Genomic DNA, 26975 nt, shown 5'->3' with positions numbered 1-26975 from the left:
GGTATTTTTATTTATTATTTTTTTTTTTACATAATATTAAATCTATAATGAAAACGATGGACAAATATTTGCTTTCGCGTATATTTTGATTGAATATAGAAGTTACACGTCAATTCTATCGTGCCAATAATCAAAAATACGGAATAACATTATTAATGATATTTTTGGTGACCACAAGCAACGGGAACGAGCAGAAATAATCTAAACAATTTTCAAACCTAGTAAAACCGGTTCAGAACGGTTCAAGTTTCCGGTATTTTTTCTGTATAGTGAAGTTGTTAAGATACGTAATCACACTGTCAGAGTTCGTAAAATTTCAATTGGTTTTTTAATCCATGTACCTTATGTTTGAATATGATTGCAACCATTAATATTTCAATTAGTTAACGAATACATATGCTACGTAAAATTATAATTTGTTTAGAAATTAAATTAAATCTAATCAGAGAAAAAAAATCCATTAATATTGTTATTGATGAAATATCCTATGTCATTTACATAATTTCGTAAATCCATTAAATCGAAAGTTATATGAATGAAAAAATTTCATTTCATCCCACTTCGGATTCTCTTCCGATAATAATTCACAAGGTCGTTTATTATTACATAGACTATATAGGTATATACTTAAACTAAATAAAATATTAAAATACTAGTCGAAATATTTTTCACCGTGCAGTTAGTACATACTGTTTTTTGCTTAGACTTTTTTTTTATTATTTTTTTTAAAGAATTCACAATCTTTATGCAATAAATGTTAAAATGTACGAAATATGAATGGTACATAATTACATTATAAATTTTAAAAGGTGAGGAAGCTATATCTATGATGGGACGTTTTTAACGACCTGATAATAATTCACTAGGTATAGGTATTCATCTGCAAATATTCAAATGAACGTTAATAAAAACTTATTATTAATATTTAACATTATATATCTACTTATGATTTTACATTTTGTACAGCGTTTAAACTGCTCAAAATAATTTGTGTTTAAATGCCTTATATACTATTTTAATATTATAAATCATACAGTTTCTTAAATAATAGATATCAAATAAATAAATAAATGTAATCATTAATTATTATTTATTGTACTTTTAAAATTATAGAACAATATAGAAATTATTGTATTATAATAAAATATCATAAAACAAAAACGAATGTCGAAAAATTCTATTTAATAATATGTTCTAATCTAATAATCTATAGGTATAATTAAAATTAATTAACTTGGAAATAATTTTAAATAAAATCAAAAAACAACAATTATTTAAAGAGATATGTTTTTTGTATAATAAATTATGATTTAGGTACCTACTTAAAAATATATTATATTTAGTTTGTTATAAGCCATCAATAAATAAATGCAAATTATTAATATACAAATAATTATTACAAGAGTATAGAACACCAAACGGTCTAAACGTAAATATTATCGTAGAAAGACTATAAGATACTATACGTTTTTATTGTGATGAATAAATTATTATTACTTATTAGAATTAATTAATATCATTGTGTTTTATTCTGGACGGTGTTGGTTTCTAAAATATTTGTACAAAATAGCGAACGAAATATTTGAGGACCATACATTTAACAGGTTTTTGTAAAATATTTCCTCCGCACGTACGCGCAAGTTATTTCAGATCTGGTTATGTAATATTAGTTTAAGACGGTCAAAATGTTAAGACTTGTTGTCACCGTCAACAGTGAACTTGGGGTGGCATAAAGGGATGGGAAACTCGTATGCACATCCACACATTCGCACGCTAACGCACACTGCACGTGCGGCAAACTTACACGCACGGGGCGCGGTCGTGTAATGTTTGCCTAAAAACTTTTCTAACCCCAAAATCCCCCGAGCGTTGTCTTAAGTTTTCGCACTACCACGACGTCCACAACGACGACGACGACTACTGTCTACAGCTACTACTACTACCACTACTACTATTAGTATAATATAATGGGTACCTACTACAACTCAAAGTGCGTACAAACTATAATTCGATTACGTTTCGTAAACCAACGCAAATACCGCGGACTAGGACTACAACAGTTAAGATTTTCTACTCGTATATACTCGTACACATACCTATCTTATAATCGCATAATCTTCGCACAGGAATAGCGCAGCAGCCGTGCAGCAGGTATGTGTGTAATAATAGAATAATAGATACATAATATTACAGTGATTGCGTGTACGTGTGCGTGCGTCCGTCCGTCCGTCCGTTCAAACACTGCTGCACCGTCTATTAGTGGTTCGACTTGTAATAGCGTCTAAGTATAGGTACTTAAATCCTCCGGCGAGAGACGTCAAATGTAGTGAATACGATGTACCTGATGGGCTTAGAGCGTAAATTTGTCCAAACGAATGCGAAATTCGATGAGCGAATTGCGCAACAGTTTCGTTAATACGATAATAGGTACACGTTATAATAATATACGATTTTATATATAACTACACACACACACACACACAAATTATAATATACACACATGCCGACGACGCAATCCGTTGTGCCTACGCTGAAGCCGTCGCACAATAGGAGAACGTGTGTGTACATTGTGTGCTAGTGTGACAGCAACTATATAGTGTGCTCTGGTGCGCGTGATTTTGTGGTCCATCAACGTGTATACAGCGGTATGCGATGTGTGTGCAGCTGGATAAATCGTTTATAAACATATATTCGCGTACAGGGCGGTTCTCACTATATGCACACCGTTCGACAATTCGGAACGTGCAAATGATTCTAAAAAAAAAAATAATTTTTAAATTTTCACTATTGTTAAATCTATCTATATGTTATTATAGTTATATTGGCAAACAAGTATGAATAAATATGTATAGCATGAGTGTGAGACGTTTCCGTGAGAAACACATATATATTTATAAATATTATTCCATTTATAAATCAATTTATAGACTACTTGATTATTTATAGATTATCTATTATATACATTATACATCATGATTCGCGTTAATAGAATCATCCTGTATATCTATGTAGGTAATATACGACCTGTTAAAATAGTACAGTCACGCATGTAGCCGTCGCTAATAAAATATAAACATAATATTATACAGCTGACGGTATTTAGGACCATTATTTAAAAATCGTGTCGGCGACCACGTTTGAGATAACTGAAATTATGAGAAAAAAAAAATACCGTAAAGTTTGTTTAGTCGTCAATGCAGGCAACAATATCAAAGTTGTTTATGAAAAATCTGAAACGCCTATAGTAAGAAGAAAAACATTCCTTTGGGCGACAACATTTTAAAGAAAACAAAACATTTTGAATTAGGAAACGTTATTTCATATTAATAATATGTACCAATAAAGTACTGCAATGCTTGTAAATTGTACCTATATATATGAATATTTAACATTAACAGATAATAGATTCTACTTCTTTTTTTTTTTTAATAAGCCACCTTTATCGTAACATGTTTGAAAAAATAACTACGAAAGAAATTAACATAACTTTTGTATATTATAATTGACACTGTAATTGTTAACAAGCAAGGTATATTATTAACATAACATTAATCAATAATAATACATATTAAACTATACAATTATTAATTACCATATTATATTATATTGTATTAGATTAGATTCTGAATTATTTAATTTATTTAATCATCAATATTTTATTAAAATAAATAAGCTATTTTAAGAGCCTTTTGCTTATTTTAGAGGTAAAATTATGCAATTAATACATATTAATATTATATTAAATAATAATCATTTTTAACCCAATACTTTACCTACCTAATCATACTAATAAATTCCAATATCTAACATTTCTTTATATGTGTTTTTAGGGCCATATGGTGTGATATCATGAGTTCTACGGCTTCTCAAATTAGTGACTTCAATTTACTAAGACGATGTGGCAAAAGGTGAATACTAAAATAACTTTTAAAATTTCAACACTATAGCCACGAATATTGTAATTTAGTTTTCATCAAAAGTATTGAAATAAACTAATTGATTAGTTTAAAAAAAATTTTTTTTTTCAAGTAATTTGTATTGTATACATATACTGATCTATTGCACATTTTTATGTTTCTTGTAGGTAATTGTAATGGCATTAAGAAATTTTGAATTAAAAGAAATAATGTATGAGTGCAATCTATGATTCCTATCTCAGTTATTTACCAAACTCTCTAAACTTTTTCAATTTTTTGCTACATCAAATGTTCATAAATATGAGGTTATCAGTAATTACTTAAGAATAAATATCTACCAAATGTTAAAATATTAATATATTATGGTACATATTATTATAATAATTAATTTTGTAAACAAATATGACGTATATTGTGCTTTAATCTGTAACCTAAACTATAAACTGCATTATGTTTAGCTATATAGAAATAAGTATTGTTATAACCTAAATTTGTGTAATGACATTTGTGCAATTTGACTATATATTTTTTGGTCTAAATACTACTAATTTTGTTTAAAAAATACATCAGACTTTATTATCTTAGGAGTTGGGGTTGAAAAACAAATATTTTTGCCTTATTGCTTTAGAATTTGAAAATACAATAGACATAGATCCATTTATAGATATATAACTGTTAGTATTAACAATTATGGTGTACAATGTGTATTGTAATATAAAAATGAAGATTACCTTTCTAATAAAGTACTAACTGCCTAAATACATTAATTCACATTTTCCGCTAAATATATATACATGAATCTTTTATAACACTTACTATCTTAAATGTAATTCATATAAATAATCAGCAAAAAAACTATAGATGTCGCTTTTCTATATTTTAGATATCTATATACTTTATACTCTATAGTCTATAGTATACCTCATAATTGAGTAATTTATTTTAATGGGTGTGTGATTTGAGCCCAATGATCAATCATTACAAACGAAAAATGATTTCGATCAGAAACGATCTATCAGCATACATTTGTATGGATATTTTATCATGTATTTTTATTGCTATACCAATTTATTTTTCAATTAGTACAGTAGGTGGAACTTATTTTTTTATATATACAAATCGCACTCATTATACTATTTAATACTATATTACAATATTCGATGATATTATTAATGATGCAATAATTCAATATAGGCGTACTGTGAAAATGTAGAATGGATAAATAGGTTCATCATATAAATAGCTTAAATGAATCAAAATGTTATGAAATTTTCGTTGAGTATATAGTAAATAATAGTAAACGAAATGGAGAAAAGTTTTAAATCCCTACAGATAATTTTAAAACAAAATAACTAAAATCGTTATTTTTCATTTATCCAATTTCATTGATATTTTAACTTAAAATATTTTTTAAAAAAAATCATGAATACTATTTTTGAGATTTTTAGTTTTTTATAAAAATAAAAACTATGAGAAACCTTGTACTTAATGCTTAACATATATAGCTATCAAAATTAAAAACTTTATATATTTTTAATTACAAATTAATTTGCAATTTTAAAATTTAATGAATTTTATTAAAATTTGAAATTCAAAAGATTATTAAAAAAAAATGGAACCATGTATTATCAAATTATCAATGTTTATAAATACACTATATAAGAATAAGTTTTTTGGAGTTTCGTATTAAGTCTTCAAACTTTTTGACCAAGCCTACAATTTTTTATCAATACTTTAAAAAAAATTAAATTTCAAATATCTGTAAATAATTTTAGCATCTTCTGTAAATAGAACATCCAAAATATTCTTAAATTTATATCTTGTATTATTGAAAACCCTAATATAATTCCTTATTCGATTCTCTTCAAGTCTCTACACAGTTTATCATTATTAAATTAAGTATAACAAAAATAAAATTTTTATTTTATTATAAAATAAAATCAATGTTGTTAAAGACTAATTTTGCATAAACATTCCAGTTGTTTTAGATCCTGAACGGAGTGATTAATGTATTGATTTTACAATGATGTGCGTTATTTTTATTTTTGTGTCTGTCATCACGTTCGTTTTGGAGTAGTAATAATAGTGCTTTGATTTTTTTATTTCAGCCCCTCTTTGAAAAGGAAAATTAATCTAGTTAGTACTTGGGGGTCATCATCACACGTAAGGTTCTCTATAACTTTTTCTTCAAATAACTGTAAAAAAAAATTTCTAACATCAATATAAAAAAAATTGTATAAGCGTATGAAATTTAATTTTTTACGAAATTGCGTAAAATAACGATATATTACAGTCATTTAAATATAGGTAATAACATAATATATCCTACTAATTATCCTAGACTGACAAATCATCTCCGTTCAGAATCGTTTTCCGTATACAATGATATCTATATTAAAATTTAACACATCCATTTTAGTGACCTTCTCCATCTCTACTATACAGTAGAGCGATATCCACTTGCCTACCTTTTTTTTTATGCGTTCATTTTTAAAATATTTTGAATAGTATACTGGGAATTTTTACTTTTGATAAGTAAAATTATTTTTAAAATTACCAGATAAGTAGATTATTAGATCTTATTTTCTACCAGATTTCACTCTAAAAGTTGGTGATTAATGTATTTTTTTCTATAGTAAAAAGCGTCTTTAGACTCAAAAAAAGCATTATTATAAAATGGTAATTATATACTTATTATTTATTATTATTACACATGTATAAAAAAAACTTTTATATTTTCAATCTGACTATGTTTATTTTTAATATGTATTAAATAAATACCTGCTTACGATTAAATATATCATATAATAAGTATATGGACATTATTTAGTACAAACTAATTTTCATATTATAAATACGAGTACTTATGAATATTGACAAATACATACCATATCTAATATCTATAGTATATTATTATATACTTATTATTTATTAATATTATTATACAAGTAGTAGGTATATTATTCTTATTATTGTATTATATTATTGTGTTATGACTGTTATGACTCTGCGCATTAAATCTTAATAAATAAATAAATATTTTATTCAATCCATCAAAGTTGTTTTTTTCATAATAACATCTCATTCCCCCCCCCCGGCCTACCACCTTTGAAATTCCTAGTTAGCACGTCTTATACAATATAAACTCATGTGAAATTCACACGAACATGTTCATACTGTTATGCCTTTACTCAGAAAATATAGACGTTATTTAATGATTAAGGCTATTTGAAAAACTATAATAAATTGTTTTTTTATCTAATTAATTTTTTATAACATAGGAACTAAATATTTATGCGTACTGTATAATATAAATTTTTATAAAATATATGTATGATTAATATTTATAATATACATGTAATGTTTCATATGTCAAATCCATATAGTATATTAAACATCTCATCTATTAATTTTTTTAATAATATAGGTACTTATTATATATAAGTACAGTTTTTCAACACTAAAATTTAGGTTATTTTTAACTATTATAAAACTTTTTATAAGATATAATAATACATTTAGTAATTTATAACGTATATAAAGACAAACGACAAAATGTAATACAATTTACAAATCAAATACATTTATTTGCAATTTATTATAATCCGTTATTTTTATACATGCAAAAAATACACCTATATAAGTGTTTTCTTTTAATAAAATGTTAATATTTTGCCTAACCTACTTATATTGATTTTTAAACACAATTTTTTTGTACACTTTTTGCCTTGAAATCTTATTATAATTACGATGAACTACACACACGCAAAATTAAACTATAATTACGTAGTGACTTGATATATATTATAATTTATATGCAGAGTTCACATGTACGATGTACGTGAACGCGAAAATGTCGAAAAACCTGTTCATTCATACTCACTTTGCTGTCGTTGCAGGTCGTCAAAGAAGAACAACTCGACTATCGCGGAATTGTATAACAATTTATACGCCAGTCAAATGGTGACAGCCGACCAAAGGGCCAAAATGTCGCCTCAAAGAACCATTTCGCTGGTAAGTACAACAGATCTTGGTGTTATACTGTCAAAATGAATAGTGAAACATAAAACACGTTAAAATAAGTAAATTATTTCCCTCACATTTGAAACGCTTGAATTTATTATTTCTATATTAATCAATTATATTAATACGTAAAAATTGTATACAATGAAATATAATATAAGGCTATAGAATATGGGTATAATAAATAAGTTCTGTGTTCGAAATAAATTATTTCTAAACATTTCTCATTGATTCACATTTTTAATTTTTTTTTCCAATTCATATCATAAAAAAAAACTACGAATAAATAAATCATATAATAGTAGGAAGTTCTCGATAATAGGAACTGTTGGGTATTAATGCACTTCGTTAAGTATTAATTATGTTTACAAGTTTTGACAACAATCTAACCTAGTAACCTAACCAGTGAGTATGGCTTTCGGAACACTGAAATTTCATTCTCAAATGTATATTAAGACTATCTGTGTATATATAGGTACGCGTATATTTCTCTTTATATGGTGTAAGACATAAAAGAACAACTTTGTCCTTTGGGGATATAGGTACATGCATAGTGGTTTTTGTGCATTATTTAGTCACATAAGTTGGCAGAAAGTTTATCAAGCTATATGCAAATAAAAATACAAACTATTTATATATTTGAAAGTTAGATACACTTTAAGTGCTAAATCTGTACTTTATAATATTACGGTTATATTTTACTTTATCTGACTCTAACTTAAAAGTTATACACAAAAATAAAATATATAAACAAAAAGATATTTGGGCAATTCGTCATGCAACACTGGTAGATATTCTTTGCAGACGATAAATATGAAATAATTGTTATCGAACCTTTTATTTGTTTTACATTTCTATAGACAAAAATTATTGTTACATATATATCCAAAGAAAACTATGTTATTATTCAATAATAATATATATATATATATATATATATATATATATATATAGTTATGAATACGAAAATATTTCATTATGAAATATTATACACATAAAGTAATAATGTTTATTGTTTGATGAAACAAATGGAGCTTGAAAATTATAATTGGGAAATTTCAGAAGAAAATAAATAATAATTATATTATGGTATATTAGTATAGCCAAACAAACAATGTTAATTTGTTCAGTTCGTAAATACTAAAATAAACAGGGTGATTCACAAAACATGCTCATGCCCTTTTTTTTCTTTTTCAATAACGTAATAGTTCAAAAACTGAATTTTGGAATTTTCATATATACCATATTTTGAATTCTTGAATTGTTTTGTACTACTTAAGAACAATCCAGTGGAGATACAAACTTTTGTTTTTCAAATGAGAACCCTCCTTTTATACTGTAAATTATTTAGCATATTATAACTTTTCTTAAAATGTTGACGTATCAAAATCAAAATTAGATCGAGAGTATTTTAGAGTTATTTAACTTTGTGTACTAAAAGAATAATAGGATAATGCATTTAGGAGATATAAATGCTATACAGTAACTTGAAAATTTTAGTAATTAGCATTAATCTAAGTATAATAAACACTAGATTAATACCACATCATTTTTTTTTTTTAAACCACTTTTAAGGACTTTTATATCCTTAATATAAACAATAATATGAAACATATTAACAAATGAAAAACTATTCATTTGAAATTTTAATTAGGCACATCAACATTAAAAAAAATGTATTTCTTTGATAGAAAAAAGAAAAAGGGGGTCCTCATTTGAATAACATAAGTTTCTGCCTCCATAAGATGACCTCCTTGAGTAGCACAAAAAGTCACAACATTTTTAAAATATGGTCTTTAAGTATTTTTAAACATTCTAAAAATCAAAATTTGAATAAATTCATTATAAAATGGAAAATGGGGACGAGCATGATTTAATGATCCTCCCATATAAATGGTGGCTGTGTGTATTATTTTATTAACACAACTACACCTAGCTATGCTATTATACAGCATATTGCAGTAACAAACGTATCTTGAATATCACGATCAATGATCGAACACCATCCGAGCTAGTGTGCTACAAATGCTACAATATGTATAATATACCGTCTACCTAAACATACACGATATATATAAATACAGAAATCGTTACATGAGAATAATCCCCAAAAACAAATTACTAGTAAAGCCCCTCTAGAGACAACATAATATTCGTGTGTGCGTACAGTGCAGGTAAGCGGTCAGAGGCCAAGGAAACCGCGATATTTCGGCGGTCGTGTATTTCATAACGGATCAGCGTATAATAATTACTGTTGATAGATACGAATACCGCATAATGGCCATAATGTATGTATGCGAGAAATAATCGAGAACATGGTGTATTCTATATTTTGAATGTTATACGATATTATATTATTATTATACACACAGACACTGTGCACAGCCACTCGCAACCTGTTATTTGGAATCATTAAAAATCTCGTAGATGCTGTAGATTCCGATAACCGCCTCGATTGTAAATTGATCGTAATATTATATTATCGTCTGGGCAAGTCGTCGGGAAATTATTTATTTTGTATATAAATATAGTTGTAGTATACGATAACACGTTATTGGTGTGGGTACATGTCGGACATGCGCATTTTTCTGTTTTTCAGCTGCTGCAGTCATCAATATCAGTGTAGTATATAGTGTAGTGTATACAATACAGTATTACAGAAAAATAATACGTATTTATGGTTTAAAGATAATTAAATATTGATTGCGACTTCTATTAGCTATACACGACTATATGCCTATAAAACTAAACAATTATACGAATACAATTTACATGATGTTAAGATAGTAAAAAAATAGCACTGTAATAACTTTAAAGAAAATATGTTTTTTTTATAACTTGTAGGAATATAATAAATAAAAATTAATTTTCATATGTATTAATACCTTTGGGCTTTGGTGAAGAAGATTTCAATACGATTAATACATAATTATGTAATTTTATTTAATTAAATTTTCAAAACCGAATGAGTGTATGATATTATAATAAATACCTACATCGAAAGTATAAGTAAAACGTAGACCAAAAAACCTACAATAGAAGTAATTTTTGTAATCCTAATTTATTTTAAATGCTAATGAACCACTTAATATCATTTTTATAAATTACTACATCCTATTCTTGGGACGTAACAGATGTCGAGATGTGCAAACTGACAAAACGCTTACATTTACTACCCTCTGTAGTTTATACCCACTGTTTTTATTTTTAGACTAATATTATACATGAATGTTGTTCTTAATTTGTGTTCTCACTCTTCAGTCTTCATTCAATTTTTAATAATCGTGGATCTGTAATAATATACAATCTAACTGATTATAATTTCGGAAGCAAGTAATAGATGTATATTACGTGTAATATCATTAGTTCATTTTAAGGATGGGAAAATTAAGACAATCGATGCATACTATACTTGCTTCCAAAATTATAATCAGTTAGATAAGTTGCTTTCGAAAAAAAGGTTCGATAAAGGCATAGGTGTGCATTTTTAAACCTAGTTATGTATTACCTAACTGTCGATATCATTATTCGTGTTAGTCAATGACCTCTAGCTATGATATCATGATTTCAGATTTGTGTTATAAACTATTAACTAATTCTATAATTTCACAAAAATTATATTAATAGCTATATAGTAAAGTTGTCATAAAAAATATGTTTCGAAAAATGTATTTACTAGTATTTATAATCAACGAAAATAGTCATTATATACCTAGTATTATATATTTTTCATGAGCATCGTTTTACAACCTAAAAGTAAAATTGCATTTGTTGCCTTTAATTGATAATTAATAAATATAAATAAATTCTAAGGTAATTTTTGAATAAATAATCAGTTGATTATTATGTATAGTAGTCAAGTTTAAAAAAAAAATTGATTGATTCCGGCCAGGATCGAACTGGCGACCTTCTGCGTGTAAAGCAGACGTGATAACCACTACACTACGGAACCACATGCTAATAATGACAAATTGAGGTCTATTAGCAAATATAAAAAATAATGTTATTTGTAGATATTTGTATTACATATTTTAAGTATAATATTGTTGATTAGGTATTACATGACAATTTTAATAAAGTATAAATTTAAAAATATTTTTTGTTTAAAATCTAGTAAAAGATGTTTAAATATACAAATTTACCTATAGTAGATAAAAGTAATAATAAACTTTATTGTCTGTATTTATTGTGTATATGCTCCCAGATATACATAAAAGTAGAAGGGGATATATACAAACCATTTTGGGGGCTTAGACCTCAAGCCCCCCTCAAATTGCGCTTATGCATGCATTTGAATACCTATTACCAAACTACATTATAATATGTAATAGTCCAATATTATATATTTTGACAACATTATTGTAATTGTCGAGATATTATGGATTTTTTTACTAAAAGTTAATTTAAAAAAAAAACAATAGAACTCTATTTTAAATTCCTACATTTTCTGTGTTGCTTTGGTAGTTTATTATTTATTACATTTTTGGACAGTATAAAATATAAATCCAACCGGTTTCTTTTTTATTGCATCAAAATATTAATTTTACTCTTAATGTAAAATATTTAATAATTAACAAATTATATTTTGTTATTGATTACTCACTATTTTCTTCGTAATATATAATTTTTTAAATTTAGATAATAATTTATTTTCCAGGGTTCGTTACATCATCCTCCACAAACTCAATTTATGGAACCCAGACTCTCACAACTGGAGACATTAGAAGCTAAGGTAGGTAACTTAAGAATTATAATAACATAAACATTAAAACATATAACAATAAATTATATAAATTGTAATTAGTCATATACTTATTATAATTAGATATAATACTAATTACTTGTCTTGTTCGAAAAATTATATATATTCGTACCTATATTATTAATAGCTAATGTGTTTTCGATTTAGTGAAGATTTCATATTGATAACACAAATACTTGATTATGAGGACGTAAAAATAATAATTTTCCTGATTTTGTTTCTATTTACCCCACACTATTTTTATTCATCCGGTTTTACGGTACTAATTTAAAGACTAAGATACAGCCATATAGGATAACAAAAAAAAATTATATTCAAATCTCGGACACAATAGATAGACAATTGTAGAAATTTCGCAGTTCTATAGAAATGTAAGCAGGAACGTTATTGGTTATTGTTTACCATAATTGCGTATAATTGTATAAATGTTGCAGTACCTATCCATTGAGTAGAAAATCATGTTATAAACTAAATTTCTACCTAATTACTAATTAGTAATTGTTATCCCTGTATGGCTGTATGTCTAATAGATAATAACACGTCACATTTTATACCGATCATACTAGAATGACGTGTATGGCCTAATAATTTTAAGATCAACTAAAATGCGATTAACAGTTTTAAAAATAAATTTCCAGATGGCTAGCATTGAAGTCTCACTATCTACAACGTTAAAAAAAACAAAAAAGAGTTCAACTCCTGTGATACCAAGTAGCCCCCAACCAGCGATGATTACTCAAAAGACTATAACACCTGTCAAAAGCAATGGATACATGACGGACAACCACGACAAAGAAAATATTGCACGAAACAAGTAAGTTTTTCTTTGATAGGTTTATCATTTAATATTGATCGTAACTTTTTGTCTATTTAAAAAATAATATTTTGCAGTATAAAACTTCAAACTCATCTAGTCAATGAAACCAATGAACAGAACAAACATAATCAAAAAGTACAAAGCGATACGGTCAACGAAAGTGAAAAACATTCACTGACCCAAAAAATAGAAAGCCTAAAAAATGATATGGACCAAAAACGATTGACTATTAAAAACATAAAAATGTCACTAGAACAATTAGATGTTACTGAGTAAGCAAGATCCGCTGCTTAATAAGAATAAATAAAAAGTAGAAGGAAAAATGTAGATAGTCAATTATTTTTACACAATCATCGTGTTTAATTGTTGTTTATATTTGTTTTAATCGTTCCAGTAACATTGACACAAGGATACAACAGGCAGAGTTAGAATATCAATTGGGCAGAGAGGAACTTAATCTTCTTAGTCTAATGGAGGAATCCAACAAACACAAGTGTCGTCTTGAAGAGATTGAACAACATAATGAACAAAATGAAAATAACACTCTGTACAAGTAAGTTTCAATAAAAATCAACCCAATAGCATTACCTAACTGGATTTTTTTGTAGTTATTTAGTTTCTAATCCCGGAGCCGTGATTAGCTTACATGCTGTAGAGCTGGCATACGATCCGAAAAGTCCTAAGTTTGGTGTAGGCTCGAGAAAAGATAAGCCAGGCTTGTTTATTGACTGGACAGTTGACGATTTGGGATTTTCTAAAGGAGATAGGTAAGTTTTCAAGTTATTGAAAAATATATATTAAAAATGAATTGGTGTTTTATTGTAAGAACAGACATAGTTATTAAAGGAATTAATTTTTTTAACTTTAATACCGGATTACGTAAACAATTATGAATTAATATCGAGCAAATATGGTCCCTTAAACAGTTAAACATGACCAAACAATCCACGGCTGATCCATTAATTTAATCATTTTCTTATGCAACCCATTATGAATAGGAAACATAATATAATTTTTATAAAATAGGTACCTACATAGTATTATTATTTATTAGTATTAATACAGATACTTATACTATATACATTTAGTATAATAATAGTTTGGCTCTTACGTATTATGAATTATGATCCGAGCTATTTTTAATCTTCTGAGTTCCAACTTTAGGCGATTTTCCATTGTATAATGATACATTGATATACGAATATTAAATATATAACATTTAGGATGATAATTAAATTTTTTAAGGTTTTATTTTTGTTACCACAGGTTACTGGAAGTGAATGGTAAGGTAGTGTTGTCGATGAAGAACAACCACGACCTGAATCGGCTGCTGGAGGTGTCGCCGTCGTCCGTGCGCGTAGTGGTGATGCACGACGGGCCGTCGGCCGACCACCAACTAGAGTTGGCGGCACTCAGGCGGGAGCTGGACGTTTGCCGGACGCGGGCCGAGGAAACAGACCGGTCCAAGCACGCGTACAAGACGGAAAACGTGAGGCTGTCACACAGGGTGTCGTACCTAGAGGACCAGGTATCGGAGCTGATCAAGAGCAGGTCATCGTCGTCTGGAACAACCTCAAACGGAGGCGGAAGTGGCAGCGGCGTGATGTTCCAGAGGGGTGCCAACTCGGCAGTGATGGTCCGGAGCAAGAGCCCCAAGCACGGCGTGTCGGCCATTCAACAGTACAAGCGCAAACAGGTGGTGTACGACGATCGGCCCACGGCGATGCGGCCTCCCGAAGGCGGCCCGGTGGTCAAGACGCGCATCCGGACCGTGCCCCGGCTATACGGCAGTTCGGCGTCGGTCGAGTCACTGGTCTCGTCGGCCGATGCCGTCGTGGCCGCCTACAAGTCGTTCGACGACCTGCACGGCGTGGCCGCGGCGCACAGCAAGCGAAGCAAGTACCCGACGGCTGGTGGCCGAAACAGCAGCAGAACCCGACACATACGTGAGGCCCAGCAGACGTTGTTCCGGTTCCTCGACTCCGAGTCTTCCGGTGGAGGTGGTGCTGCGCCGTATTTGCTTCAGCAGTGCGGCGGCGGCAGCGTGAGATCGCTCGACTTGCAACAGGACGCCACGGCCGCCGACTCGCACCGGTTGAAGAGCACCGAATATTACTCGCACTTGACCGCGACCGGTTCGGCCTCCTTGTCGGGCGGTGCAGGGTCGCCGCGTCCCAGCCGGTCGCTCAATTACGATTCGGAACAGTCAGGCCGGCGGGCCCCGATGCCGCCCAAAAAACCATTGCGTCTGTCTCTGCAACAACGACACAGCAACAGTGTCGCGGCCAGCAAAAACGACGTCGACGACGATTCCGCGACGGTCAACGACAACGACGGCGGCGGCGGCAACAACGACGAAGTCATCGTCAGACTACGTCACGGGCACAACCATCACAATCACAACCGCCGACGACACAACGACGACGTAGACGACGTCGATCTATCGGCCATAAACAACACCATGTCGTGAACGCTTCACCTATATAATATACTTACTTTTATCTATAAATCATTTTGTGTATATAAAGTCTTTTTTTCTTTAATATTCGAGTTAATTTATTTTCCTAGTATAATACAAATGTCGTTTAAGCGTGTGTGATTTATATTTTTGTTGTTTGGATTACACCTATAAGGCCCGGCTCGAGTGTTTAAACACACTTAGGCAAACTTGAGTCTTGCCGCCCCTTACATGTAAATACTACATAAAATATTGTTTATAAAAACGTTAAATGCCGCCCTAGGTGTGGGCTTGTGTCGCCTACCTCTTGAACCGGGTCGGCACTTATTAGTTATTACACTACAACAATGTATACCGATGTCCATATCGGCGACGCCGAACCCTGTATGTATTTACTATTTAATCGAAATATAGAGGCCTTAACACGCATCATTTGCGTGTGCAGTGCTGCAGGTACCTATTATATCGTTAAGTATAAGCTTTTAATGGTTTATTTTTAATTTTAGACTTTGCAAGATAGTAATTGTAGTCGGTATGGCCATAAAGTGTAACGTATTATACAAGTCAAAAGTGTTTACTGCAGTACACAACACTCGATATTATTTATTATTACAAGTAAGCTAATACAGTAATACACTCACAGCCGGAAGTAGGGTTAACAGCATATAGGTAGTATATTAGTATAGTATATTGCAAAATATTAAAATATATACTCAATGGTAATATGAGTAGGTAGGTACTCAATATAAGTTACACAAGTCTGTAGCATTATTTTTTTGTGTCAATACTTATATTTCTTTAAATTTAAATCATTTAATATTTTAATTGTTAGGTTTTTTTAAAGTTACTTTATTACTTTATTAGCTTACCTGAGATATTACTTATTATTAAAATCCAAATTTTTATCGTATTTTTCGCGTAGTTAAAAGATGTTAATGATGTTATACAATGAACTTTCACTAACATTGTTGACACGATAAACAATCAAATTTGAATCAATCCCATATTTTCCAACGGTAGTACCATTTTATTTATATTATCAATAATATTTAAATCACCAAATATCTCTGAGTAGTCCGAGGAACTATTCGGTTTCAGTATCTACACGATTAAACAAGCATACTATAAATATGATATATTAATATAATAATATTGTATAAAAGGAATTATAAAAAAAATTAATTCAGTTTAATAATATTTAAATTACCGCAGTACCGACTATAAATGTGTTAACACAGACACGTGTAATTAACAATTAATATATACGCACTCAATTAAATATATGAAATAAAATAAGAAATTCCTCTGGTGTAAAATACTAAAATTAATAATGTGGACATGGGACCACATAATTATAAATACATAAAATATTAATAGTTTCGAGTTTTTTTATTTTAAATATATATTGTCTTAATAAACTTTTCGAATTATCAAATATCGCGCGTATAAAAAAAGACCAGCATTGGCAGCACTGCTATGAGTTATCTACTGCGGCACAGCTGACTGTCCGGCTGTGGCAACCGTTCGCAGAATAGGTCTGTCTGTAACTCGGTACGTCGAATTCAAGTGGGGATAGAAAACATAATACAAAAAAAAACCAGACGCGGAAATCGTCGCATATAACTGTCAGCGTGCACGTCTTAAAGTTAATACGAAAATCCATTTTTAACACGAACTAAACATGTCTGCCGTCACGAATATGGAAGATGAATACGATGAGTACAACTACGACCAAGACAAATTGGTCAACAGCGGACACAGCGGTAATATTATGAACAAAATAATATCACCATCGTGAATCTTTACACGTTTTAATTTATACATTGTTAACGTGTTTTTTTACGCACTTACAGGTAAGAATAGAAGCAAGAAAGAGGCTAGTGAACACACCAATCATTTCGACCCAAGCGGTCACTCGAGAAAACTGTCAACTAAATTGCAAAACACTGAAACCAACAGGAAGGAAGAGAATTTGAAGCCCCATCCATCAACCAGAAAGTGATGGGATCCAAGCGCTTCTTCCAATGTCTTGCAACGGTTTTACTTATAATTTTTTTCTTTATTTTCCAAAATAACTAATTGATTGCTCATTAAAAGCCATCGTTAATAATTGATATTAATTTTAAAAACTAATGTTCAGAAACGTTTAATCTACGTTCTTTAACCGTAGATTATCTTTTCTTTCTTAATATAATATATATATTATTATTTTTTTTTTTTTAAGATAATATTATCTATAGATGTTATATTTTTGAAAGGTGTATAAGTAATTGTATATGACATCAATGCATTTCAATACATATAAGTTGATTGAAATTTTTAGTTTTATTATTATTTACCTAACCGCGTGCTATTACCTCACTTGTGATGTGTCAAGCTTATAATTTGAAGTTATCATCATAAAATATAAATACTATTACAATCAAATTTTACTGTAAACAAATCAATAAACCTCAAGGTCAAATTTATTGCTAGGAATAACAACTTTCATTTTTTAACTGACAATATTGTTAAACACAGCTGGTACTCACTACTTTGTTAACTCAATGGTATACATATAATAACCTTGCATTGAATGACACTTAAAATTTTGAATAATGATTATGATACATATCATTCTTTTACATTATAAATATATTACCTTCATATGAAGCTAAGAAATTAAGGTATTAGGAATGAAAATATATGCAGTGTTTATGAAAAGAAATATGTAAGTGTGACTGAAACAAATGTTGTAATATCGCTTTCCAAGAAACTTAGATGGTGAATATTAGTAAATGTAACGTTATCAACATAATAGAAATTGTAAATGGTATAAATCTTAAAAATTATGTCATAAGTATATCATTGTACGTCATATTTAAGTAATACAATTTTCATGTAGGGAATTATTATGGACTGGGTTCTCAGAACTTATTGGTGTTAATGGTATTATGTTATTTTGTATCACTGTACAAATTACTATTAGAATGTCAGCCATAGCATGACGTATTAATATGAAAAAATGTCCAAAGAAACATGATCTGAGTAGGATATCCACCACATTAGTACTATTAGCTGTAAAATTCATTAAAAAAAAAATTTTATTGTAACGATCACAATAATTATATTAGTTGCTAAGAAAACTTATAATAAAATATATTCACATATGAATAACAACCATAAGGGTATTGGATAAGTTACAGAACTTTTGTTATAAGAGAAGAGATAGAGATGCCATGTATAAAGGAGCCTATAGTACAGCATTTTCAGATATGCCTAGCTATTGAGTCCATAACGCTTTCATGCTTTATATCATTGTACTTTTTATGCTCATGTTATATTTTATAAAAAACCAATTCAATTTAAACTGACTAAAGCAAATAATTTAACTCTACAACATATAATAAACCAGTTTGTCCATTACATATGTATGTGGAAAGAAAGACCATACTATGTTATTATTAAATTATAAATCATATTATCATATTCTAGCAATAAATAAGCTATGAGATTGAAAGGCATTATATTACATGATTTTGTCTTGTCGGATATATAAATGTTTCAAGATTGCTTTAAGTATAATTAACAAATACAATGTATGTTTAAAGGTAATCCAATTGTATGAATTAATGCAAATTTAGTTCCACCCCTTTATATGGCAATCATCATAAAAAAATAAAATAAATATAGATTAGCTTCATTGATGTAACACCATAATCGTGAATAAAATCAGTCCATAAATGTGGTTAAACTAATATGTAAAATTTTAATTTAGGGAGATATAAAATTGCATTTAGTTATATGCATTTATAATACCATAAGAAACTTAAATAATCATATTAAATCAATCACATCAAATAAAAAATAAAATAAAATAATTGGTATAAAAACATTTCCTGTAGTATAATGGAGATTACAATTAATTACTAAAATAATAAGGTGAATACTCTTAACATAAATAAGACAAAACAAAGTGTTGTTGTAGTTATAGTTAAACAATGTTGTGATCAAATTAAATTTAAAAAATATATAAAACAACTTATCAAAACTATAACAATAAACAAACATTTTTAATGTAACCTAACTTAAGTCATTAATTTGAACAATATTGAAAAAATATACAATAACTTTGGCAAATTAATAATTATACTATATAAAAAATTTATACATTTTTTATGACACGATCAAAGTTATTAATAGAATGAGTAAAATTAAATTTTAGAATTCGGTTTACCATATTTTTTATTATATTTATCTACATATATTTCAACTATTTCATTGGCCTCTTCATAATACGGGCTTAAATATGATGCCGTTCTCATTTTCCATTTAAATAAGTTTGGACGATTAGCATATGGATCAAAGCCAGCCATTCCTAAACAAAAAATGTTTTAAAAAAGTATTCAATCAAATTTTTTCTATGGACAAATGTATTTACTTGTTTGTTCAATTTCACAAATACCAACAATATCAGAAATGGAAATTTCGTTTCCACTCAAAAAAGTTTTATTTTTTAGCCAAACATTATCTATTAAGTCTAAAGTAATTATCATTCTTTTTTCTAGCTGTGCCACTCTCTGTTCATTTACTGGTTTTCCAGCAATTAGAGGCCAAAATACCTAAAATATATATTAGTTTAATATAATAATTGAATATATTTATTCTAAATGAATAACATGATGTAGAACCTTACTTTATGTAAACAATAGAGACCACAATCACCTCTAGTATTTGTGTGTTGCCACTCCAGATATTCATCTACACGTGCTTGTTTCACAGAGTCTTTAGAGTACCAGTGATCAGCTACGTTATAAGTACGACAAATGTAACGTAGAATTGCAATGCTATAAAATAAAATTACATTTAAAATAATTACCATATTCTCAGTTAAATTAAACCCTGAACACAACATTTTAATACTAAATTAATACAGCATGCAGTTAATAATCTGTTATTTAATTTAAAACTGTGATCAAACTATCATGATATTGACTAAATTTTCAAAATATTTTTAAAAAAAGTAGATAATAATATAGTTGTAAGTATATTGTATAACTAGGTAGGATAAAAGATGAATGAAAAATTAATTATAATGATTGATATTGAATCAACTGCAGCGTTATGCTGCAATTTATACAATCATATATATTTTTTTATTTTTATAAATACGTAAGTCACAAAATAAGCTAATGATAGTTAGTAATTTTAATGTCTTAAATACCCATGACCATACGCGTAACTAGTCCTTTAAGTTAGGGGGGGGGGCTAGATTCCTAAAAATGTTTTATAGCAAATTTTTTTTAATTTGATTATTCGTTTATATAAAACATTATATTTTTTATATTGTAGGCAAAGATAAAGTTAAAACTAATATGTATATAAGCAAATACGTTCACCAAAATTTCTAGCGGGGCTGAAGTCCACCCAAGCCCCCCAGTTACGCCTAAGTCTATAACTATGCTAAATAACAAAGTATTTTCTATTAATCATATTATGAACAAAAGGTTAGGTACTCACGAATGAAAAAATCATATTCATGGTTGAACGACTGTGCTACAATCATGCATTCATGCATAGTCGCTATATGCATGCTTCACTTTTGCTGAAGTGACAACACATAGAGCAAATACTACATAGTATAATACTATGTAATATATTACATCGGTTGTGTCTACATTAATGTATTTATTACCTTTCAGTAAGAACAAATCCCTTATCGTTGATGACTGGTATTTTTTTGAACGGATTTATGGCCTCAAATTCGGGTGTAAACTGTTCTCCTACAACAAGGATTTATCAGATATGTTAAAATAAATAAATAATTAACAATTGTAAAATATGACATTCACTCACCTTTCAATAAGTCTACAATTTTTTCTTCGAACGGAATTCCAGCTTTTTTAAAAAATATATACAATGCTCTGGATGGTTGTGACAATAAATTGTAATAACATATTAACTTAGCCATGTTATTAAGTTAAATCCTAGACTACCCCCTTTTGAAAACTGAGTATAAACCAGTCACTAGAAAATATAAAAATTAGATCAACGATCAACTTTTATTAAAATGAAATTATAATTATTAAAATTATGAAATGTGGTGGGAAATTTTTAATGATAACAGTATAGAACATCGGTGAAATATTCATGTTCATCGATGGTTTAATTCTTATCATAACCTTCAAAAAGATAAAAAATTCCATATGATTACAATTTTCATTCTTGCTAGCTGCTTCTGCTTGCATATAGGTGTTTTTAAACTAAATCATTCGAAAAATTTTTACGAGCACGATCGTGACTGCGCTGAACGTTTATTCCATTGTTCGTTTTTAAATAAGAACGATAAAATGTCGTTTAGGGTGTTTTCCCGGAAGTTTTCTGCTGGCAAGCAATTACGCGCCATCATGGACGAGCAGTTCACTCCCGACAAGCTCAAGGCCTACGAAAAACCCGGCATGTGGATTTTCTTAACGTTTTATACTGTTGTAATAAATGCTTACTCTTGTATATATTTACTTATTGTGTTTTAATTGAATTACAGAAGTCCTCCAAGGTTTGGAATTATGGAAGAAAGTGACCTATTTTATTGGTTTACCAGGATGCTTGTTGGCAAGTATTTACTGCATCAATGGACATTTGGAACACGAAAAACACTCATCGCGACCAGAGTTTGTTCCATATGAACATTTGCGTATCAGAACTCGGGTATATATATCTGCCTTTGACTATTATATTTATTGGAATACACAAATTATTTAGTAAATGATTCAATTTTAGTGAACCTATTATTGAGTATGAATTATGGTGACTATCTTACCCTGTTAAGCATTGATTGCAATTATCCATACTGATCGACTTTCGACAAGACTTATAAAATTGTTTCTTAATTTTTTGTGGCAATGTCACAGTTAAACTAGACTACAATTATTGGTTAATGCTTATTTCAATGAAGGACATTTAAAAATTTCTAGACATTTTTAATTTCACCTTCATTATTAAAAACAAAAATTATACCAAAAGGATGAAATTAAGTTGAATAAATTATAAATAAATAAATAATAATTACTAATTTGTATATATTATATTTATATAGCGTATGTACTTAGTATCCTATATACTACAATTAAAATACCAAAGTTAAGTCTAAAGTTTATTAACTTTTATGTTTTTATTGCTAATCTTTTAATAAGTTAAAAAAACAAATATAGTTTGATTTTGAAAAAATCTATAAATTAATGTTATAGTTGTTATACTGACGCACAAAATTTCTTTGCATATTTTTCGAATCGAACGAAATACAAATTATTCAATTAACAAAAGTATAAGTCAAGGCGTAAAAGTATAGCTCAAAAATTGTATTTTGATTTATTTGTACTCTACAATTTTAATTCTATGAGAAAAAGAAATAATAATCAAATAGAATATAAAAGAAATTAAATATGATGTATGTTAGTCATTTTAATTTTAAATTGAAAAAATGAATGATTTGGACTTTTTGCTCAGGATATATTTATAAAACAGTTTCTACTACTTGACCACCATAAGCTATGGGTTAATTTTTATTTTTATTGATAAATATTATTTTTAATTTAACTAATTTATATTAAATTATTATGAACAAAATATTTTAATTTTAATGTAAATATTTCTATTGTACAAACAATGATAATTATATATTCTTTTTAATTCTTAGCCGTTTTTCAGAATTTATTAGTTATTTCCAGTTAATATTGTTTTTGATCAGTAGATAATTGGACAATATTATTTCATTTTTTTTATTTGTTCCATGTTTTTCACCTAAATATTAATTTTACCATTATAATTTTTTTCAGCGATTCCCATGGGGAAATGGAGATCAGACTTTGTTCCACAACCCAAAATTGAATGCTACCACTCATGGTTATGAAGTAGATGAATAAACATGGAATGTTTTCTATATTTGTTTTATTTATCTGTAGTTACATAATACCAATTTAATAAAGTATATTATACCGGTTCTGTAAAAAATAAGTCAGTCTATAAACCAATTATGTATATTTAATGAATAAATGAGACCTTTTTGTAGACTTAAAAGTTTGATATTTTTTAATTTTAGGAATTCAAACATTTTTTTTAAATATCATCTGACAGAAATAATTTATCAATTGTTATTTACAGTGAAATTTTATTTTTTTAGGCAATGAATTAAGATCTTTATTTTTCAAAATGCTGTAGATATTTTTATTTTCAAAGTAAAGAGCTATAGCTTGAAACTGAGACAGACTATACATAATTAATTATTTGATATCTATAAATGCTTGGCTCCTGCGTTAAAGTTAAATACGTACAACTAAATTATTTTATAATAAAATATAAATTTTTTATCAGAAATATTAACTATTCTTTTTATTTAATTCACAAACATAAGACTTGTATTCATCAGCAGTTTGTTCGACAATTTCATGTGCTTCCTTATAAAAAGGTGAAAACTTTGATTGGACTCTAGTTATCCATTTAGTTAAATTTGGATGATCTACCAATGGATCAAAACCAGCAATTCCTAGGAGAAAATTTAAAACATGAATATCTCACTATTATAATATAAATTAATTATTTTACTTGGTTGTTCAACTTCACAAGCAGCAACAAGATCAGAAACTGAAATTTCGTCTCCACACAAAAATGGTTTATCTTTCAACCAAATATTTTCTAATAAATTTAGATTTTCGGTCAGTCTTTTTTCTAATATTGTAACTTTTTCAATATTGGCTGCCTGGCCAGTTTTTAATGGCCATAACGCCTTTAAAAGGAAACAATGATAACATAAAAAAAATCAACAATCACAATTATTACCTTGTACCGAAAATACTCTGTACAATGAGCTCTAATATTATTATGTTGCCACTCCAAATATTCATCAACAAGAGCCTGCTTTTTTATGTCTTTAGGATACCAATGGTCAGCTACATTATATGTTCGACATAAATAACGAAGTATTGCTACACTAGAGAAAGCATAAAAATGTATAATTAATTTATATTTATTAAAAAACCGAATAATTGATAATGGCGAAGTAGTAATTTTTGTACTACTTGTATGTTTTTATGTATAGTAATACTTAATACTCCATAGTCTATAATATCTATATATATGATAAGTTATAAACCATAGATATCATTCAACTATTAATTGTAAATTAACCAATTAATAACAATTGAATAGACAAAATATGTTTAAGTTAACTTAATTAAAACCATATTTGAAGTATTTTTTTAAAAATAATAACCTTTCTATTAAAACTGTACCCTTATCGTCAATAAAAGGTACTTTCTTAAACGGATTTAAGCTTTCAATTTCTTTAGTGAGATGCTCTCCTATAAAAAAAAAAGGAAAGTAAATTCTACTATCATGTTAGATCAAAATATTATTATTCTTTTATGTACCTTGTCTTAAACTTAATGGTTTTGGTTCAAACGGAATTTCGGTTTTCTTCATAAATATGTACAAAGTTCTGCTTGGTTGAGACAAGAAGTCGTAATAAAACTTTAATTTAACCATGTTACAAAATGAAAACTACCTAATGAACTCAAGTTAAAAACCTACGTTTCACAAAACCCAATTATAATATTATGTAGTTATTAATTAATATTTTACCATCAAATGTAATAAATAATGGCACGATAATAATGATAAACCTAGTATAATACATTTAAATCATAATAGGCACAAATAGTATTGACGTCACATTGTCTATTGATAAGACTAACGGTTCAAAACAAACGTGTATCAGTCATCACTCATTCCAAAAGAAATACACGAGTAGAAAACAAATGTTTAAAAAAGTTTATTTTTTATTTTTTTTGTGTTCGTATTTTTTTCTTGAAATGTTTACCATTAAAAACATTTTTACAAGTTTGTTCATATACATGTGAATTACAAATATGAAACTAAACTCTTTTTTTTGTCAATACAAAAAAATTTGTAGTAGGTACCTATTTTTTACTATTGCAATTTTTACATAGAAGTATTTTGTAATATTTTCCCTCCATTTTATTTAATTTTACTCAAACTGTATGTACTGTACTATACTGTCTAAACTATATATCTTTTTAGGAATATAATTATTATAATTCAATCACAAGATTTATATATATACTTTTGTGTAAATTTAAAGTACTTGCACATAGTAATATATGGTTATTTGTTTTTGAGTTACACCTAATAAATAAAATAGAATTTCGTTTGTTTTACCCGGTTAATTTGGAAAATACTGAACGTTTTTAATTTGGATCTCTCGGAAGTACAAACTATATAGAATCAATTCTCTACCAGAAACTGTTCTAAAAGTTAAAATCAAACAATTTTTTCAAATACTTATCGTGTAAGTATACACACACAAAATAAATACATATCATTATAAAATCAATATAGGTAAATTCATGACTCCGCTCAGAATCTAATATATTCTTGTATTTTCTCACAGGTAATAATTAATAGTGTTAATACAAACTTTTTGTACAACAAATAACTAACAACCTAAATAAATAATTCTAGCTAAAATTAACATTATTTTTATATAATCATGAAATTTCACTTAAACTATTACCATTGGAATCATACTAAATAACTTGTATTATTTATTATTTTTGTTTCAATTTATATTAATTCGTAAGTGTTTTGTGTTAATGACTAGTTTTTAATTTATATAAATTACCGAGAAGTGTAAGTACAAATAGTTTCAATAATATTGTAAACAACTATCAAATTTAATTTATAATTAAGTAAGTATTTGAACTGTAGAATTATAATGACAATAAAAAAAATTGTTTAACCTAACCTTTAACTTATGGTTTACAAGTATCTAATATATAAAAATAACTTACATTTTGATTACATGTTGACTAGACATTTTAAAGTTTTCTATTTCTAGAAATATAGTTCAATTATAAAAAGAATTAATTTGACATATTTTTATAAAAATGTTCTTATATTATTAATGAAACAGTATAAAAAATGTAATTTTAATTAATTGCAAAA

At 28.1% G+C, this 26975-nt stretch overlaps 4 protein-coding genes and 1 non-coding gene across 6 annotated transcripts in view; 3 read left to right on the top strand and 2 right to left on the bottom strand.

Moving 5' to 3' along the window:
• Positions 1-16064, top strand: part of LOC113552393 — a 29956-nt gene extending 13892 nt beyond the window's left edge. Inside the window, exons 2-9 of one of the 2 annotated variants that reach the window (XM_026955274.1) lie at positions 3831-3908; positions 7817-7931; positions 12598-12672; positions 13341-13516; positions 13594-13791; positions 13914-14072; positions 14128-14286; positions 14786-15989. In XM_026955274.1, coding sequence (XP_026811075.1) covers positions 3850-3908; positions 7817-7931; positions 12598-12672; positions 13341-13516; positions 13594-13791; positions 13914-14072; positions 14128-14286; positions 14786-15989 — 2145 coding nt within the window. In that variant the 5' untranslated portion in view covers positions 3831-3849. Of the gene's footprint in view, positions 1-3830; positions 3909-7816; positions 7932-12597; positions 12673-13340; positions 13517-13593; positions 13792-13913; positions 14073-14127; positions 14287-14785 lie in introns of those variants that run through there. The other variant, XM_026955276.2, reaches the window with a different exon arrangement.
• On the bottom strand, positions 11820-11892 carry Trnav-uac. Its single transcript has one exon. It is a non-coding gene; the product is annotated as a tRNA-Val (tRNA).
• Positions 16065-17552: 1488 nt separating the features above from the next.
• LOC113553282 (nuclear protein 1) lies at positions 17553-18293 on the top strand. Its single transcript, XM_026956536.1, has 2 exons — positions 17553-17740; positions 17831-18293. Exons 1-2 carry the CDS (start codon positions 17659-17661, stop codon positions 17977-17979), a joined length of 231 nt encoding a protein of 76 aa, XP_026812337.1. The 5' UTR covers positions 17553-17658; the 3' UTR covers positions 17980-18293.
• Positions 18294-20017: 1724 nt separating this feature from the next.
• Positions 20018-26448, bottom strand: LOC113552467. The gene is made up of 11 exons (XM_026955345.1): positions 25382-26448; positions 25225-25312; positions 24792-24942; positions 24558-24738; positions 24335-24498; positions 23774-23911; positions 21813-21933; positions 21652-21739; positions 20653-20803; positions 20398-20578; positions 20018-20334 (listed from the first exon to the last, which is right to left on the bottom strand). The coding sequence occupies exons 1-11, from the start codon at positions 25494-25496 to the stop codon at positions 20171-20173; spliced, it is 1542 nt and encodes a 513-aa protein (XP_026811146.1). The 5' UTR covers positions 25497-26448; the 3' UTR covers positions 20018-20170.
• LOC113552009 (cytochrome c oxidase subunit 6A2, mitochondrial-like) lies at positions 22177-24032 on the top strand. Its single transcript, XM_026954650.1, has 3 exons — positions 22177-22412; positions 22501-22664; positions 23792-24032. The coding sequence occupies exons 1-3, from the start codon at positions 22307-22309 to the stop codon at positions 23876-23878; spliced, it is 357 nt and encodes a 118-aa protein (XP_026810451.1). The 5' UTR covers positions 22177-22306; the 3' UTR covers positions 23879-24032.
• Positions 26449-26975: the final 527 nt, after the last annotated feature.

This window comes from Rhopalosiphum maidis, chromosome 2 (genome assembly GCF_003676215.2).
Source record: "Rhopalosiphum maidis isolate BTI-1 chromosome 2, ASM367621v3, whole genome shotgun sequence".
Classification (NCBI taxonomy): domain Eukaryota; kingdom Metazoa; phylum Arthropoda; class Insecta; order Hemiptera; family Aphididae; genus Rhopalosiphum; species Rhopalosiphum maidis.
The sequence above is the reverse complement of the archived record's forward strand: the minus strand, read 5'-3'. Positions and strand labels throughout refer to the sequence as shown.